This window comes from Dermacentor variabilis, chromosome 4 (genome assembly GCF_050947875.1).
Source record: "Dermacentor variabilis isolate Ectoservices chromosome 4, ASM5094787v1, whole genome shotgun sequence".
Taxonomy (NCBI): domain Eukaryota; kingdom Metazoa; phylum Arthropoda; class Arachnida; order Ixodida; family Ixodidae; genus Dermacentor; species Dermacentor variabilis.
Window position 1 is genome coordinate 13,852,724 of NC_134571.1, and position 16,642 is coordinate 13,869,365.

General features: G+C 46.6%; 1 protein-coding gene across 2 annotated transcripts in view; it reads left to right on the forward strand.

Annotated features, from left to right (window-relative positions):
* v (Tryptophan 2,3-dioxygenase vermilion) overlaps nucleotides 1-11,496 on the forward strand; it is a 113,752-nt gene extending 102,256 nt beyond the window's left edge. Inside the window, exons 11-13 of one of the 2 annotated variants that reach the window (XM_075688157.1) lie at nucleotides 3,045-3,182; nucleotides 4,388-4,481; nucleotides 10,849-11,496. In XM_075688157.1, the coding sequence (XP_075544272.1) occupies nucleotides 3,045-3,182; nucleotides 4,388-4,481; nucleotides 10,849-11,035 (419 nt within the window). In that variant the 3' untranslated portion in view covers nucleotides 11,036-11,496. The remainder of the gene's footprint in view (nucleotides 1-3,044; nucleotides 3,183-4,387; nucleotides 4,482-10,848) is intronic. The other variant, XM_075688156.1, reaches the window with a different exon arrangement.
* Nucleotides 11,497-16,642: the final 5,146 nt, after the last annotated feature.

A 16,642-nucleotide genomic window follows, 5' to 3' on the forward strand; every position in this document is an offset into this window, starting at 1 on the left:
GGCATATTCTTAAGCAATCTCGGGCAGGGCATCTCGGAACCGTTGCGCACTGTGATTTCCTCGCAGTGCTTCGAGCCAGCCACCAGCTCAATATGTTCGCAATAAATTTCACACAGCAAAATTATTCTTGATATATGTAGAGAATCTGTCTTTCAAAAGGAACATCTATGTAACATAGATGTAGAACATCTATGAGCATCTATGTAGTTCAAGTGGCTGAGGAGTTCTATAGAGATTTATACGGTACCCGTGGCACCCACGACGGTAATAGAAGAGAGAATAGTCTAGAGGAATTCGAAATCCCACAGGTAACGCCGGAAGAATTAAAGGACGCCTTGGGAGCTATGCAGAGAGGGAAGGCAGCTGGGGAGGATCAGGTAACAGCAGATTTGTTGAAGGATGGTGGGCAGATTGTTCTAGAGAAACTGGCCACCCTGTATACGCAATGCCTCATGACTTCGAGCGTACCGGAATCTTTGAAAAACGCTAACATAATCCTAATCCATAAGAAAGGGGACGCCAAAGACTTGAAAAATTATAGACCAATCAGCTTACTGTCCGTTGCCTACAAAGTATTTACTAAGGTAATCGTAAATAGAATCAGGAACACCTTAGACTTCTGTCAAGCAAAGGACCAGGCAGGATTCCGTAAAGGCTACTCAACAATAGATCATATTCACACTATCAATCAGATGATAGAGAAATGTGCGGAATATAACCAACCCTTATATATAGCTTTCATTGATTACGAGAAAGCGTTTGATTCTGTCGAAACCTCAGCAGTCATAGAGGCATTACGGAATCAGGGTGTAGACGAGCCGTATGTAAAAATATTGAAAGATATCTATAGCGGCTCCACAGCCACCGTAGTCCTCCATAAAGCAAGCAACAAAATCCCAATAAAGAAAGGCGTCAGGCAGGGAGATACGATCTCTCCAATGCTATTCACAGCATGTTTACAGGAGGTATTCAGAAACCTGGACTGGGAAGAATTGGGGATAAAAGTTAATGGAGAATACCTTAGTAACTTGCGATTTGCTGATGATATTGCCTTGCTTAGTAACTCAGGAGACCAACTGCAATGCATGCTCACTGACCTGGAGAGGCAAAGCCGAAGGGTGGGTCTAAAAATTAATCTGCAGAAAACTAAAGTAATGTTTAACAGTCTCGGAAGAGAACAACAGTTTACGATAGGCAGTGAGGCACTGGAAGTGGTAAGGGAATGCATCTACTTAGGACAGGTAGTGACTGCGGATCCGGATCATGAGACTGAAGTAATCAGAAGAATAAGAATGGGCTGGGGTGCGTTTGGCAGGCATTCTCAGATCATGAACAGCAGGTTGCCATTATCCCTCAAGAGAAAAGTTTATAACAGCTGTGTCTTACCAGTACTCACGTACGGGGGAGAAACCTGGAGGCTTACGAAAAGGGTTCTACTTAAATTGAGGACGACGCAACGAGCTATGGAAAGAAGAATGATAGGTGTAACGTTAAGGGATAAGAGCAGATTGGGTGAGGGAACAAATGCGAGTTAATGACATCTTAGTTGAAATCAAGAAAAAGAAATGGGGGGGCATGGGCAGGACACCTAATGAGAAGGGAAGATGACCGATGGTCATTAAGAGTTACGGAATGGATCCCAAGGGAAGGGAAGCGTAGCAGGGGGCGGCAGAAAGTTAGGTGGGCGGATGAGATTAAGAAGTTTGCAGGGACAACATGGCCACAATTAGTACATGACCGGGGTAGTTGGAGAAGTATGGGAGAGGCCTTTGCCCTACAGTGGGCGTAACCAGGCTGATGATGATGATGATAAAGATCTATGTAGCCAGAAAACTTCGCTGTGACGCATGGTTCATCCCTTCTAAAAGCAAGCCTAGAAACACAGGCAGAAAGGACGACATAAACTGTTCACTTGGCGTATAGGCGAAACGAAAAATGTGTGCAACGACTCTCCACGTCTTCCTAGCTGTCAGCGATCAACAATAAGCATTGACGAAAAAAAACTTTGAAAACTTGCCCCACTGTCGACGGAAGTGACGCCAGTGAGACCTTTTCCGATGGTGGAACTACAAACTCACACGTACATGTCGTGCATCGCCACTTGTACGCCGAAATCGGCAGCATTCTTCGTGACGTCACGCTCTGCACCTTGCTTATAGACGTCACGGAGATGCGACGCCACGTGCTGTGAGCGTTGTCAGACACAGCAGTGCCATCGCATCTCCGTGACGTCTCGCCGCGCCCCTTGTCTATAAGCAAGATGCAACGCGTGACGTCTGGTATATATTATATCGTATCATATTTTTATTTGCTTTTATTTGTTTGCACATACTGCAGGCAATTGTACTGGCCCAAGCAGGAGGGGTTGTAAACTAAATGACAAGCGGATTACAGACATTGTATGACAAATGAAAGATCGTAACAATACAGAACCAAAAACAAGAAAAACTAGGGAAATGGAATAATCGTGTGAAAGTACGTCCCAGCTCTTTTGCAATGTTATCGGAACCACTGATGCTGTCTGGCAGGCAATTCCACTCTTCCATGGTTCTCGGAAAGAAGCTGTGCTTGTGCATACATTCGCGCTGGCAGCGACACGCCTGAGCTTGTGCACTCAATTACCGCAATTAAAGCAAATTCCATGGCATATACTTTTGACAAAACACACTAATAATTAGAGACAAGTTTGTGAATATTTCTCACTGAATATTATTGTTCATAGTTGGGGATAGAGGACATCAAGTGGGACTACAGCGTATCGTCTGCTTTCTTTTTCGCAGTAGTAGTACAGTAGTACTACTGTAGTACACCGCATGCGCACTAACAAAACATTAAATGTCACTCACTCGCTCACTAGCTCACCCACCCACCTATTCATCACCTGTTCACTCGCCAACTCACTCTCCTCACTCACTCTGAGACTCGGCATCCATACACCGGTACCTGCCCGTAAAACGGTACAGAGCCCGTTTTATGACGAACACGAAGGTTATCTACAAGAGCGGCCGTGTGCCCTCTCCCTGTCTCTCTGCGTGCGTGCGCAGGCGAGCGTCGTCTGAGCCACCAAGCCATGAAGGGCGCCATGATGATCTTCCTGTACCGCGACCAGCCTCGCTTCCACCAGCCCTACTATCTGCTCACGCTTCTCATGGACACCGACTCGCTCTTGACCAAGTGGCGCTGTAAGTGCTGCGCTCGTGCGTGTACGAATACCGCGGGAAGCGCGTGCGGTGCAATCTGCCTCGGGGATTCAAAAGGAGGGGCATTCACTTAGTGATGGGAGACGCCAACAGCACGCGTCAGGTCGCTGTAAAATTCGATATAACCATTAACTCAGACGTCGCTTTGCCTCTGAGTATACCTATTCCAAATGAATGCTCACACGTGCTACCATTTGGCTACAGTCGAACCAATGTAAATAATTTTGGCGAAGCTAAATAAGATGTCGATTCTCGGCCAGCAGTTAAATGTAGATATCTACTTTACCTTTCTCTTTTCTTTCGCTTTTAAAGAAAATGTCGAACATAGAACATAGGAATACTGAAAAGGAATATCAAGCATGACGTTTGCGACCCCAACTACACAATCAAAACATTTGTCGCTATATATATATCTATCTATCTATCTATATATATATATATATATATATATATATATATATATATATATATATATATATATCAGGAAGCCTAAAGCAGATACAATTGATATATAATATATATCTCTGAACTATGCCTATAACTCTTTAATATGACCTTTGCGAAATTAATGTAACGAATCACACATATATGCTTAATTTACGTCACTTTGGCATCCGGCACGTATACGCCCTGCGTAACCAAGCAGTTTCGTCGGGAGGAAGCGCAATGAGACAGGAAACATCGAGTATTTCCCGCGGTTATGGTCAAGCTACCGTGAAGTAAAAGACATTCTTGTTGGAGACCTGTAATGAGAAGGGTCGAAACGGTTATCCTTCCCTTCTCTAGTAGACAAAGACATTGATTTCTTATCTACTTCTCATCTAAAGGGCTAGTGAATCAGCGAACGTTCGCAGGAATGTGTTCGGTGTATCCTGGGCGTGATAGTTGACTACTCTTGGTGGCCCACGCGTGTCAAGTGCGCTTTTCGGCTTTTGATTCACCCTTTCCTGAGTCTCGTTATTTAGTCGATTAATGTGTACTAAATGTATTCGAGCTTTGAGAGGCGCTGTGTTCCGTGTGCTGCTTTCACGTTTCCCGCGCACCTGTTTCACGCTGTTAATTATATCAGCGTAATTATTATCGTCCGTTTTACATGCGGTTAGTGCGCGAAAACTTGGCAGAACGCCTTGAGAGTGCAACTGTAATCACCTCTGTACTCGCCTCTTTTCTGACCCTCCCCTCTCCAGACAACCACGTGCAGATGGTGCAGCGAATGATCGGATCGCAGCAGTTCGGCACGGGCGGCTCTTCTGGCTACCAGTACCTCCGGTCTACGCTCAGGTGTCGAGCTTTGCTACCATTGCATTCAATGACGTCGTGAAAGTTTTCACCACAAAAAAAAAAAAAACTACAGACATACCATCTGCGACGCGAGTGCGCGCGCCGACACACTGCAAGTGTTTGGCCCGCATACAACAGCAGCAGAAAGAGAGCGAGAGTGATGGGATATAGATTGCTTACAGAAGACATTGGAATCCTGGTCTCGGAAGACCTGCATGCAAAGAGCTAACAGAGTGCTTCTGAGCTTTTGGAAGGCTACTGGACCGGATGATGTGATGCCTATAACGCAGATATAGCATAGTACTCAAATATAACCTGTAGGCTTTTGTATTAAACTATTAAACCTAAAGCCGAGACCACACGTACGCTTGCGGACGCGCGTAAGCTCGCGTCCGCGCGCCTAGCGCCTGCCGCGCCTCGCGAGTAATGGCGGTTTGCATCCACAAAGACGCGCGACAGCGCGCGCTCACTGGGCTCACTCACAGACGCCTTGGTAAGCACCGCTTCGTACTTTGTTATCGACAGTGTTTCAAAATGCTTCAATTTATATAAACGTAATTGTAATATTTTTATAGCTGTTAGAGCAGCGTAAAAAGGAAAGAATAACCACTTTCTTGCATGATATAAATCTGCTTCACCGAGAGTTGAACGTTTCGCGCCGTAGCTGCGTAGCTAGGCGCGCCGACGCGAGTCAACCGAAGCGCTCGATAACAGAGCGGAGCTGTTCCCCGAGATCACGCCGCGTTTCGACGCGTACGAGCCATGCCGCACCGTCTGCGCATGCGTGGGCGCGTGAGCGCGAGCTTGCGCGCGTCCGCAAGCGTACGTGTGGTCTGGGCTTAACGGCTACGGCTACTCTAGTACTAGTCATGTATTTCCGTTAAGAGAGGGTGACATTGAAATTACGTTATACCCTGAGGGAGGAGGTAACGTTTCAGAAAAAGAATTGAGAGAATCGAAGAGAATTGTAACGTTCGCGTGCAGTCCTGAGATTACACAGAGCATCGCCGAAGTCTATCGTGCATGCCTGTAGACTTCGGGAACCGGAGCAGCGGTGCCTTCGTTTCCCCGACCTTTCCCTGTGACCACACTGAGCCAGAATCCTCTGTTTCCGATAGCGGGTGTCCAGTCTGTCAAACACGATGTGCAACACTCGAAACAGAGAAGGTGCTCAGAGGACACGCCGTGACAGCTAAGCTTGTCACGTGGTTCGGTTGTGAGTCATTCCACTCTGACGCCAGTGGGAGCTCATAAATACGGGTGTCACACGGCGCACATTCGGTCGCGATCGAGCCCGAACGGGATAAAATTTCGCGGTCGCGATTTATTTATTTATTTATTTATTTATTTTACCGTCAAACGCAAATGCATTGTAGAGAGGAATAGGTTACAAAGGAACGGTAAGTTATACAAAGTTATACAAACAATAAACGGTAATGCAGAAACTATTGGCAGAATACAAGCAGAAATTACAACGATGAAACAAAAACCGCGTGATGCAAACAAAATGACTCGCTATATGGCGCAGCTAGCTAAAATGAAAAAAAAATGCAAATAAACATAGTCTGAACAAAGCATGCTCCACGATAGAAACAAGATTGGCGGGATCGAAGGTGGTTCCAGTCACGTGAAGCGTTCGGGATGAAAGAGTGTAGAAATGTGTTCGTGCGAAAGGATGTACACCCAACTTTACTAATGTGGTCAACCCGCGATGAAAGGTGCGTAGGCACAGAGATGAGCTCAGCATGTATATGATGATGATAGTAAACTTTGTAAAATAAGCATAAGTGAAAAACTTCTCTGCGTAGCGATAAATGGGACAGTGATAAACCGGCTTTCATTACCGTTACCCTGGATGTACGTACGAGGATAATTGACTAGTATGAAACGAGTTGCGTTGTTCTCAGCCAGTTCAAGTGCATTAATAAGGTTATCACGATCAGGATTCCAAACAGCAGAGGTATATTCTAATTTGGGGCTTACCAATGTTATATAAAGCAGCAATATTAGTTAAGTTGAAGACTGAAATTTCAACGTAACTATCATAACATTCGGTTGGCGTTATTAGTTATTACGGTGACGTGAGTTTTCTATGTTAGATCAGGTTACAGATTGGTTACAAGATATTGATTGCACGAAACTTGTTCAAGTATAGTAAGTACTTTTAAGTTTATAAACTGGGAGGTGTCGTTTGTGCGACGAACACGCATTAGTTTGCACTTATTGATGTGTAAATCCATGATCCACTTGTCGTACCAACCTATTCTAGGCCAAACTACACTTGCCGGCGCGCGACAGCTCGTGCCCAGGCGCCTCACGCATGCGCAGATGGGGCAGGACAGATCGCGTCGAAGTGCGGCCATGGTGCGGCGCTGACCCCGGTATCCTCTCCAGACAAATAGCAAATGTCGGTGGTATACGAAACGATGGGCTTCTTCGATTTTCCACTTCTGGCTACCCGCGGGCTGCCAGAGCCAGCCAGAGCGTCTTCGTTTTTTTCGGGTTGCTCCGCCCACCGCGCTACGCACTTCCGCCGGGCGTTCGTTTTGCTCGCGCTGGACGGTTCTGGCTACCCGCGGGCTGCCAGAACCTGCCAGGGGCGCTATTCTGGACATTCCGCCATTTTCTTCGATGGGTGACGTAGGCGCGACACAAACAAAATGGCGCTGGTGGCCCCGTTTTGCTTACGTAACGTGACGCCAACTTTACGTTTCGCTTAAGAAACTGAAATGAAGGCACTGAATGTAGCGTTATCGGTAAAGCAAAACAGTTTTCCTCCGCAGTAAAAATAAAGCAGCTATCTGAAAGCGTATGATTATTCCGTCGAAAACGCTTCTCGCTTCCGTCGTCTGCTGCGTACAAGCCGTCGTCTGCTTCAACAGCTAGGATGCGTGTCCCCGGAAAATGGAATGAGTCATCGCATGTTGGTGCCAACGTGCTTGTTTTCTTGCTTGAGACAACATACGCAACATACCAGTGGTGATACACGCACGTTCTAGGCCACGTTATCGCTATCTCGAGAAACGCAAGTGACTCAGCCCGACTCGGCTGGCTAAAGAAACGGCCGAATATCACCGATAGCGTTGCGGGCGCCAGAGATATCCACTAGCGCGACGCAAGCGCCGGCGCTGCCATCTCTTGTTCATTTCGCTGGTTACTCGCACCGCGGGAGGAAACTTCAAGGCGCCGTCTTGCGCACATTTCTTTTTATAAATTAGAAAGAGGCCGTTGTCATCACTTTTGATTGTGCGAAAAGGCATTAATCTTGATTACAATACAAATGCAGCAGTGAAAAGTGGACAACATTGCCGAAAGCTTACTATGTTCAACCAATATTATTTCGTGTAAACGCGTTCTTTTAAAAAATGATGGCCCCAAACACAAATGCCAACACCACCCGAGAGCGATGCAAATACTATGAGCACGCGTTACGAACAACAAATTTTCGTGGCGCCAAACGACGGGGAAAATGTGGCGATACGCATTCCTCTCGGCTGCCATTGCATATGGCTGCTCATTAGCATAATTCGTGCGGCTCGTCTTAGCAAAAATTATGGTGGAAAATCTCAGCAATGGCGGCCCAGCGCAACGTCACGCGTCGTCAAAATGACGTTTACGAAAGAGCCCTTCCTGTGATGCTCCTCACGAGATATTCCTTCAGCCAATCAGCAAGCTGACATGACGCATATCTTGGATCGCCACCACATATTCGCGCAATTGCACATGCATTGCACTGGTTGTGCATGCTACCACTCACATTCTTTTTGAAGCGCTAACATCGCAATATAGCTGCCAAGGACCAAGAAAAATGTATTAGTCCATAAAATTCGCAGCTCCACGTCACGTTTCGTCATCTTGATGAAAACGCAATATTGCTTTTTGCAATACTTCCGCTTCCCGGCACAAATTTCAAAACACGTGACCTCTCGACAGCCAATCAGAGAGTAAACATGGCGGATAATGGCGGCCGTGCAGCCGCCATGCGTGTCCCGAATAGCGCCCAGGACGATTTTGGTCTGGCTGCTGTCTGGAAGTTCTCTGGCTAGCAGACGACTAAAAGAGGCGATGGGCGATCGGCGCCATCTTTACGGGGACTTCACGGATTGCAACGCGGGTGCTTGAGTACTTAAATTTACCTCGCTCAGCCAACCGTCTACGGTCATCTTCGGATTTCCTTACTTCTAGCGTTATCTTTTTAGGTGCTAACGCACCGTTCCGCATCGCGAAGCGGTGTGATACGAGCCGTGGTGAACCGTTTGAAGCTTTTGTGTGCGTGTCCCCAGGTCTTCGCGGCGGTGAACAGCGCGCCGCGCTCTCATGCGTGCATGTTATCTGCATCGTGTTCCACGCAAGTTGTAGACGCTCATTCACACATTGCGGTACATTTTGGGTTCATCTTTCTCTGGTGGCGTTCCTTTTCACATATCTCGCGTATGTATATCTCCTTTCTCTACAGTTGGCGAAGGCTTTGCAGCTAGCCCGTGTTCGCTGCGTCTCTCCGTCGTATGCTGTGGCAGCTCGAAACCGATATATGTTCGAACTGCAGGGCGTTGATCTAAGACACTGATTGCACTCGGTACATTTAGACACACGTACATTGGCTTATTGCTCTCATGATTGCGACCAATGTTGTTTTTCGTGTGAAACGTTTCGCTCGTCACAGGCGACGTGCATTTTCATGCGCCAGCCGCGTCCCCAGCTCCTTAAATGAGAAGCACCATCAGCTACAACAAACTTTATGAAATCGAAGCCCAAGCAGGTCGGCGCGAAATTTTATGCGTATGAGCTAGACGTACCCGATAACCTGCTTTTTCATGTCTTGTGATGACACAAAGCCAACTCATCAATGTCGCCGGTGGTCGACGTGATCGCTGCGAGCAGGGATCCTCCAGCTATCGCTTTCGAGTATACAATCACGATTTCGCGTCTTGTCATCCGCCGCGTCGGAGGCCATCTGTTGCGCTGCGCAAGCGAGGTTGGCCGAGTACGCGTCCTGCGCCGAGTCGCGCGAAATCGCGCGAAAGTTATCGTATCCCTGAATGCAACAATATATTTTCAAGCTGGCAACGCATAAATGGGCTGACTACGCCGAGCGCGCGCCGGCCTCTACGGGTGCTGCCATGCTGGTAGCATGTTTACATTTGGCCAGCTGTACCTGCGCTCGATTTTGCAAATTTCGGGCAGGTTCGGGTTGTCTTGGGATCCCAGCCCATGTGACTTCCTGTCAGAACCGGAACTAGCTGGCTGCCAGAACTCCGAAAATCGAACAGGCCCGATGTCTACTAAGTCGAAGATAGTCGTCCATGCGGGCGCTCGCTGGCGCGCGTCTTCGAGGTTCAAACCGCCATTACTCGTGAGGCGCGGCAAACGCATGGGCTCGAGCTTTCACGCGCCGGTAAGCGTAGCTCGGCCTTAATTGTAACGTGTGTTCAGGATTGGCTTTATCGCGCAAGCTGAGGGATCGGGAGCCAATCGTGGTCGAGAATTTCGACCCGGATCGAGCTCCATCGCGAACGGAAGTGGCCGTGTGATACCGCTATTGAATGCGACGCCGAGTCACAGGCGGCAGAGCGCGGTCCCGTCACGTGTTGGCGGCGCAGGCGGCAGACGCGAATGCACGTCAAGGGAGTGCCGAACGTAAACGAGAGATCAGGAAGATCGAATAATTTGCACCCTTAAAAGTGACAAAGCGGGTACATCTGTCTATAATTCGCCCCCTACAGGGTGTAAGCGTGCGAGTTACTTTACAGTGTAGGCGTTATAGTGATTCCCATCGCGAGCAAGTTGGCGAAATCAGCAACTGCATCTATTCTCGGAACTAGAGGTGCGCGAACACTCAGCGTTTCGAGTGCCACAATCAAATAATATTTGTTTATTGACTCGTATTAGATTCGAAAATAGAATATTATGTATTTACGATAATTCGTTTATTGTCTAATAAAAGGGACATTATTGTTATTGGAACATACATGAAGAAACAAATCGGCGAGACCTCAATGTTCCCGAAGAATTGTGCTTCAGGAGCCACTGCAGCTGTGAATAGGCTTATACCATTGTGACCCGACCATCAGTGATCAGAGCATTCGTCATATGTCTCTTGTCCAGTACAGTGTTGTAAAGAATCGGTACAGATATTTTTCACGGAGTGAGAATATATATATATATATATATATATATATATATATATATATATATATATATATATGATCCTGTTTTTGTATGTTGTTCTACCTGCATTCGTCTAGTTTTTCATTGACCGTTTCATTCTCGACAATTTAGCTGGCATATCGCATCATTTCTTTGTCCCGCAAATCGCCGACGGCGCCTGTTTGTGATGTTCACTCTTTCTGCTTCTCTGACGCCGCAGCGACCGGTACAAGGTGTTCCTGGACCTGTTCAACATGTCCACGTTTCTGATCCCGCGCTCGTGCATACCGAAGCTGACAAGTGCCATGAGCCGCAAGCTGAGCATACAGCACGACCAGGAGCAGCAGGTGGACGGGAACGCCAGTGTCGCCATCAATGACCCGCACTTCCCCGAGAAGTTCCTCTAAGCACAGACACGCGTGGGATATAGTTAGCTGTGCACGGGTGAGGATAGAAAGGAACGAGAAAAAAGTGGAGAATGAACAACGTCTCATGTCTTCATTGTCACACGGCCACGCTCGGCGCTCGTTGAGCACCGTCTGTTGTCATTGCCCGTGCTGGCTTGTCGAAGCCTTGATAGTGTCACTGAAGGTTTCACTGTGTGAATTGCGGGGCATATAACTTACGCGGAAGTGGTGGGCTCTTTACCCGCACAAACGGACGTCGGTGATGTGAAAGGTGAAATGTGGGGTTCAGCTGCCTCTGAGGTCATCCTCGTGACACCAGTATATAGTTCGTCGCGCAAGCGATTGCTCGTGTGTGTACGTCTAATAGTTCAATATAGAAAACTGCGTGAAACATTCAAAAGCCTAACCACAAGAGCATGCGTAATAATCCAGAACTATCGCATTGAAAACAACAATACAAAGAAAATGATCGACAGTGGGTAGCGAATAGGGGAAGGGGGGAGGGGGCGCAGTTACGCGTTGAATTTCCGACGTGGCTTATGCCACAGCAAAGTGAGCAAAAAAAGCAGAGCCTGCTAAAGCAAGTCGGTCTCCTGAAACGGAGGTGCACCATGCATCGCGTCGTAACTGATTGGCAGCGCAATGTCAGCTTTGCTGCGGCACAGATCTATGCAAGGAGAGCATTTAACTGAGAGCACGATAGCAAGAAATATTGCCGTTTAAATATATATAAACGGATACGTGTAGTCAATCACCAGGCTAAACATCGGTTAATGCTTGGCACTTTTCATTCGGAAGCACGGCGCCTCATGTGAAAGAGAAAATGGACAAGGCTATACAGTTTACGTTCGAAGTTAGCGCGCGATAGTTTCTCTAAGGAGTTTAGCTCCGTATGCAAGCGTAGTCGCATGGACCACGTCACGGATCCCCCAGCTCGGTGCTTCTTATGTACTTCAATGTACACTTCGCTACAAGTGCTACAGCGGCTATTCTGGAATACTGAGCAAGAAACGCCATGCATGTAAAAGGCACATTCGACGACGCAGTGAAATCGTTCACTGTGTGCTTAAATAGCTTCAAAAGACGCTGTACGTTGTGTCGTACTCACGTACGCCATATCGGACGGCGCTCGTTTCGTTAACACTATGGAGAATTGACGTATACGCCGCTGGCTGACGGCGGAGCGTCGCATATATGCCACACTGTGCCAGGAAAACGGGACAACGACAACAGTGGTGATGCAGTTACATTATGTGAATAGCTCTTACGTGTAAAGAAATCTGTATGGTGTCCTCTTCGCAAACAGCACGTCCTCGATATGGTCTCCTCTTCGCAAATTGCACAAAACTGACATACCGTTGAGGGTTACTGTTTCAGAAAGGGACACGTGGCAGAAGTCTGTCGCGCTGTTTCTGCAAGCCAAGCCAGCCGTTCTACCCGTTTTTAATACGTAACTCCGACGAAGTGATTGACTTTTTGAAGGACAACTCCGATAGAGGCTTCCAAGTCTTCTCCGTCGACGTTAAAGACCTATGGTATTCTGTTCCTCACAATGACCTGCTGTCAGCTATTTGGCACACGATTGATGAATTTGATGCCACCCGTTTTCAGAATAATACTGGGCTGTCAAGTAACCAACTTTTAGAACTTTTGAGCTTCTATTTGTCATCAACGTTCATTACATGGAATGATATCATCTATTTGCAGAAAAACGGAGTGTGCATCGGTTCTTGTATTGCCTGGCCCCTCAGTGATTTATTTTTAGCTCGCCTAGATGTCGCCATGTCAGTGAACCTTAATCAGACTAATGTTTTTAAAATATTTCGTTATGTGGACGATGATTTGTTTTGTATTCAGTGTTCTCCGGCTGACCTCGAGACTGATGTTGCCATGGTGGGGCCAATAGTCAAAGAATACCTTGCCCCCCATTGATGTTACCCACGAGCTCCCACAGAATGACACGATCCGGTTTTTGGATCTGCGCTTGTACCGATATTCACACGTGTTGGTACTACGAACCTCGTTCCAACAAACCACTTCTTCCGTTTCATTCTGCTCATTCTAAGTTGGTCAAGAGAGGCATTGCTAACCTTTGCCTAAATAATGCTTTGCAAAAATCGTGCCACCATTCCGCTTTGTGTAGCTTTGCTTCTCAGTGCGAACGGCTTTCGCAGACTGGTTTTCCCGTGTCCTTACAAGTGTCAGTGGCTGAACGGATTCTAAGAGAGATTTAAAAAGACAACCGGCACGAAAATAATCCTACAACTACTCGGAGTAGGACAAGCATTATCTCATATGTCCACACCGTCTCGCATAAACTGAAGAAAATCGCCAAGCGAGCGAATATTCGTGTGGTGTTTTCTGCCCCTAACGAGCTTATGAGGATTTATAAGCTCACTAATCCGAATAAGGAGGCTCCTCCTAGCTGTGATAAGAATCGTAAAAGGAAGCTCGTTAATCGCACACAGCGTGTTGTTTGTAGTTTTCCACTCAAGTGCGGAAAACGTTACGTCGGTCAGACTGGCCGATGTCTGAATGATAGGCTGCGCGAACATTGTTACAATGCTAAGAATTGTACTACACCTGGGGTGTTTCCAGCGCAGCACAGCAAAACGCGTGGTTGGGAACCTGTTTTAGAAGAATGCGTCATTTTAGGTCGTAGTCATAATCAGCTTACAAGTGAAATAATTGAAACAAAAGCTATCATAGGTCTTGGCCATGCATGTCTAAACTCACTTTCATTATCGTTATCAAGCAATGAATCGGCGTATCTCGAACTGCCGCCACAGGCTGTCTGAATATGTTTTTTTTTTACATAGTTACTTTTGCTTTTGTTGCTTTGTTTTGTGTTGTTGTCTCTTTATGTCACATGGTTAGCTGAGTGTATAAGTAGCCTTCTGAGTCGCGAAATAAACCATCAGTTGAAAGTTAGCGCTCACCCTGCTCTCCGTTCCTTTTCATTACCCCTTCTACCTTCCTTTTTTGCTCATTCTGAGCTGCACTACAAGCCTAAAAAAAGTCATGACATACCAACTCGCCCAAACTGCCACGCTTTTGACGGTGCTACCGTACCACCGCGACGATATTACGGCTGTGTTAGACCACACAAGCTTCAGGATCGGCCCACGAAAACGGTTAAGCACAGGAAATCGCGGTAACTTATTTCCCAAAGAAAGCTACATGCTTTAAAAGGACACTGAAGATACTTTAAAAGGACAAAATGAAGGTCAAAGTTTCAGTTTCTGAATATTGTGCCGAAACCCCAACGCCTGTACTTCGCTGTGAGGCCACGGATTTCAAACTAATTTAATGCGAGAGCATTATATGCTTCATGATGCGGAAAATCAGGCGAGCATCCGGCGCTAACATCCGATGGTAAGAAAGCCCACGTGACCAAGTGACAACGTCACGTTCCCAGCGCTGGACCTGCTGCGGTTCGCACTGGGAAATCCCACGGTGAACAACCACGGCATCGGACGGATGCCGTGGCCCATACTCAATAAATTGACTTTGCCCAATTCGAAAATTGAGTTGACCCACATTCAAAACCCACCTGGCCCACTCCCAAAATTTTGGTGGCCTACCCTCAAAATTGACTTTTCCCAATTCGAGTACAAAACGAAGTGAAAAGTATATCGCGCGGAAGACTCGGAATGCTTTCGCATTCAACGAACGTAGCAGACTTAAGTGCCTCTGTAAGTTTTTTTCTTATGCCTCGTTGGCTCTGCAAAAGTTCACAAAACTCGCCACGTTAAATGTTTGGCTCCTTTTAGAACACATCGTAGTGTATACCCCTAAGGCTAGCCTAGACAAAGCTGTCAAAATCCATGAGGTCTCAACGAGGTGCTGGAACTTCAAGGACACCCGACTTTTGTTATTGCGTTTTTTCTGGCCTACCAAGCGTCTTATCGTTGTAAGGGTGGTGTTTTTGATGAGGCAGGAGGGTAATTTACTGATTTAGAAAAAAAAACATTTTTTTCTATGTAGCGTCCCTTTAAAACCTCTTATAATCGTTCGCAAAAGAAAAGTCTAGGATATATCACTGGCAAATGCGGACAACCAGGGGCAAAGGGAACTTACGAACTTAAAGCTTATTGAATACGGGCCCTGATTCTCGGATCCAGGAGTGAGTGGCCCTTGGGCGATAATCCTTTATCCGGCAGTGGCTGTTGAGCAAGGTTAGAGTCTCTGTCAAATTGACTGGAGAGGGGTTCGTGGCAAACCATACGAGATCCTGGCCTACATTCTCCTGCTCTGCCCAGCTCATAGCGCCGAGGCGCCGCATGGTGTCTGCTTTCTGGCACCTCTGGACAGCGAGCGTTGAGGCGCTGACGATCCCTGCCTGCCCACAGGTACTGTTCACTCCAAGCACACGTTGCGCAGGACGCCGATCTCTCCGCCTATAGTCGACGAGAGACCCACACTGCTTGGCGAAAACGCTCCTCCCTCAGCCATCCCTCTGGTCATGTGCTGCCATTTACTCTCTGGCCAGGTACTGTAGGTGTGGCAGGAACTCGATTAAGCTGCGATTGAGCAACTTTTTATCCTGCCACTTTTTTCCCTGTGTGTTGATTGCATATAGGCGAAAATGGAGATCGTTTTTTTTTCATTGAATTCGTTGATCCCTTAATTCATGGCATATATATGTGTACCCACGAGGGAGATCAGGCACACAACGACAGGTAATTTCACTAATCTATAAATAGAAATTTGAAAGGGAGAAAGCTAGAAATTAAAAATGATTAACGCGGAATTGTCATGGAAGTTTAAAAATTAAAATCAAATGAGCGTGTGACAAGAAGTAGCGCAGCAGGGAGCGCACCTCCAGCAGCAACGTTGAGGATGCTGCTGTTGACTTGTGGAGTGCATCGCAAGTCATCCTCTGGGTGCGGCCAAGCTGCACGGCTTCAAACGGTATTACCGAACTGTCACCGAAAACGAAACTTGACGAAGAGCGAGTGCAAGGAAAATATTGTGACACACGCGCACTTTTACATATTGGCCGGGTCAGCTGCGCTTCGCTGAATAGGCCAGGCAAACATCGAGGCCTACAACATACATCAAAAAGGTAATATTTATCCAATAAGTCGTGTCAGATATGCACCTATGCTGTGCTGAGCCTTTTTTCGTTTACAGAATAAGTGCGCTAGATGTACTATACTATGTTCTGCCACAGTGCAATGTGAGCGTGCGGCAACACACATTTTTTATGCCGCATGTCGTTATTGTGTTATAAACACATGTATTATTGTGTTATATATATATATATATATATATATATATATATATATATATATATATATATATATATATATATATATATATATATATATATATATATAAGAAGAAAGAAGAAAGGGGGTTAGCCGAGGGGCCCGATATTTATTAGTCATATCATAAGCAACCAACAAACACTGACACCAAGAACAACATAGGGGAAATTACTTGCGCTTAATAAATGAAATCAAGAAACAATAAAGTAATGGAAATTAAAGTGGATGAAAAAACAACTTGCCGCAGGTGGGAACCGAACCCACAACCTTCGCATTTCGATGGTCTCGAAACATAACGAGGGTCTCGAATCCGGCAACATTGATGTCTTCAGGT